Source organism: Pteropus vampyrus, unplaced genomic scaffold, assembly GCF_000151845.1.
Source record: "Pteropus vampyrus isolate Shadow unplaced genomic scaffold, Pvam_2.0 Scaffold1, whole genome shotgun sequence".
Lineage (NCBI taxonomy): Eukaryota > Metazoa > Chordata > Mammalia > Chiroptera > Pteropodidae > Pteropus > Pteropus vampyrus.
The window spans coordinates 19,029,662-19,031,492 of NW_011888782.1; the positions used below are offsets into that span (position 1 = coordinate 19,029,662).

General features: G+C 41.1%; 1 protein-coding gene across 1 annotated transcript in view; it reads left to right on the forward strand.

Annotated features, from left to right (window-relative positions):
- ARPP21 (cAMP regulated phosphoprotein 21) overlaps window positions 1-1,831 on the forward strand; it is a 155,968-nt gene that overhangs the window by 87,707 nt on the left and 66,430 nt on the right. Inside the window, exon 13 of the mRNA XM_011355055.1 lies at window positions 1,267-1,372. Within this exon, the coding sequence (XP_011353357.1) occupies window positions 1,267-1,372 (106 nt within the window). The remainder of the gene's footprint in view (window positions 1-1,266; window positions 1,373-1,831) is intronic.

Genomic DNA, 1,831 nt, shown 5'->3' on the forward strand with positions numbered 1-1,831 from the left:
TATATATATATATTAAAGGCGATCAAGATAGGATGTCAAAACAAACTCACAATTTCCCAAGATGGTTTTATGAAGCAAAGCTGTCAGTTTTGCTGTCATGGAGCTTCAGAACAGCACAAGTTTCCATTTTTCCTCTTTGTTCACGGTGGAATTACAAACTTTCTTTTGACCTTTCAGAAACCAAGTCTGGAGTTGTGACATTTACATTACTCTTCTCCTCCTCTAATTACATAGATTTGAGCTTTAAATAGATAATAATGAGAGTTTTTCCAGATAGGAAACATGTTTTCTCACATTTTGGAAAAAGTGTATTACTGAAGTCTGGATGTACGAGCACACTGTCTTGGGGCCTGGGCTGCCTTTCTACTATTGTATCTGCCACACTGAGCACAGGAATGGTCACCTAACAGGTGTCCAGTGCACGCCTATGGAGGTAGATGATGTCATTACATCATTACTTCCTCTTTGTGAAGAGAACTTGAGTGGTGCTTGCACTGGAAATCACTGTTTCTTAGGAGAGGTGATGTGGCTGAAAAGTAAGAGTATAATGTCTATTTCTTTCCACACTGGCCAAACTTCATGGTTTTACTATCATCTCTCCCTCTTCATCTCTAGAGCAGGGGTTCTCAACTTTAGCTGCATCAGCATCACATGAAAGATTTCTTAAAGCCCAGACCTTATTCAGAGACCAAGCTTTGAGAACAACTGCTCGGGAGAAATAAGATATTTTTCTGCTTTGTTTTAATAATTTTACATGGCCTGGTATTTTGTTTTCTGGTTGCAAGGGTATTCTTGTTGTTATCACCTGCCTTGTCTACACCCTAGAGTATTTTTGGAACCGACGCAAGACATCTCGTTTTGCCATCACTTCCTCTTCCTCGTGTTTATTTTCATCACTACACAAATACATCCTGGATACTCTCTTCCTCCTTGTAATTTCGGAAGCTTTAGGTTATTCTACTGAACCCTGACCCCTGGATCTCAAAACATTTTCTTTAATTCAGGAAAAAATATAATTATGGTGCAGGGTCCTTATAAAAGAGAAATTGCATTGGAGGAGTTAAGCAGGCAAGGAAGACTTTATTCACAACTATGGCAATCAGACTGAAGACTGTCACAATAGGGGCGAGAGGTTAAACTCAACCCTGCTGAAACAAAAGGCAGGAAAGTTTATAAGTGAGCTCGTGGAAGAGTACTGGAGGACATTAGAGAGGGGATTGGTGAATTTGATTAAGCCATCTGTGTTTGCGGATTGGTGTTTATCAGAGTCAGACTCTTACCTTCCACAGAAACTGACAAATAAGGGACTATTTCTTGATGATTACATTTCAAAGGATGGCGCCCAAATCCTTAAGAAAGACATTCCTGGATTGTAAAACTGATAAATTGCTGGGAGAATATTTACATCTTAAGGGATCAGATATGCTCTAAAAAAGGGAGGTAAAAGGCCTATGTCAGGAAGAAATTTGTCTAAAGTCAAGGCCATCATTATTACTTGTCTAGGCTGGTGGCTTATATTTCACAAAAGAGGATATTGAGGTCCAAGGACGTAGTCACTTCCTGAGGAAAACACAGCTAGTAACTGGCAGAGCTAGAACCCAAACTCAGGCTGTTTCCCCCTTGGAGAGTGACCGCTCCCCTTACTCCCTGGGAGTCTGCCCGTGCCCTTCCCCTCTGTCCTGCTCCCTTCCCAGTTTTCCATTTTGCTTTGCCTTGTGATCTCTTGTTCAATTTTTCCCCATGTTCTCTTTTTTCCTTTTTTTCGTCTCTCTTTTGAATGTCTACCTGAGTCTCTCACCCAGCCACCCTGCTGTCTTCTCCCTACACCTCC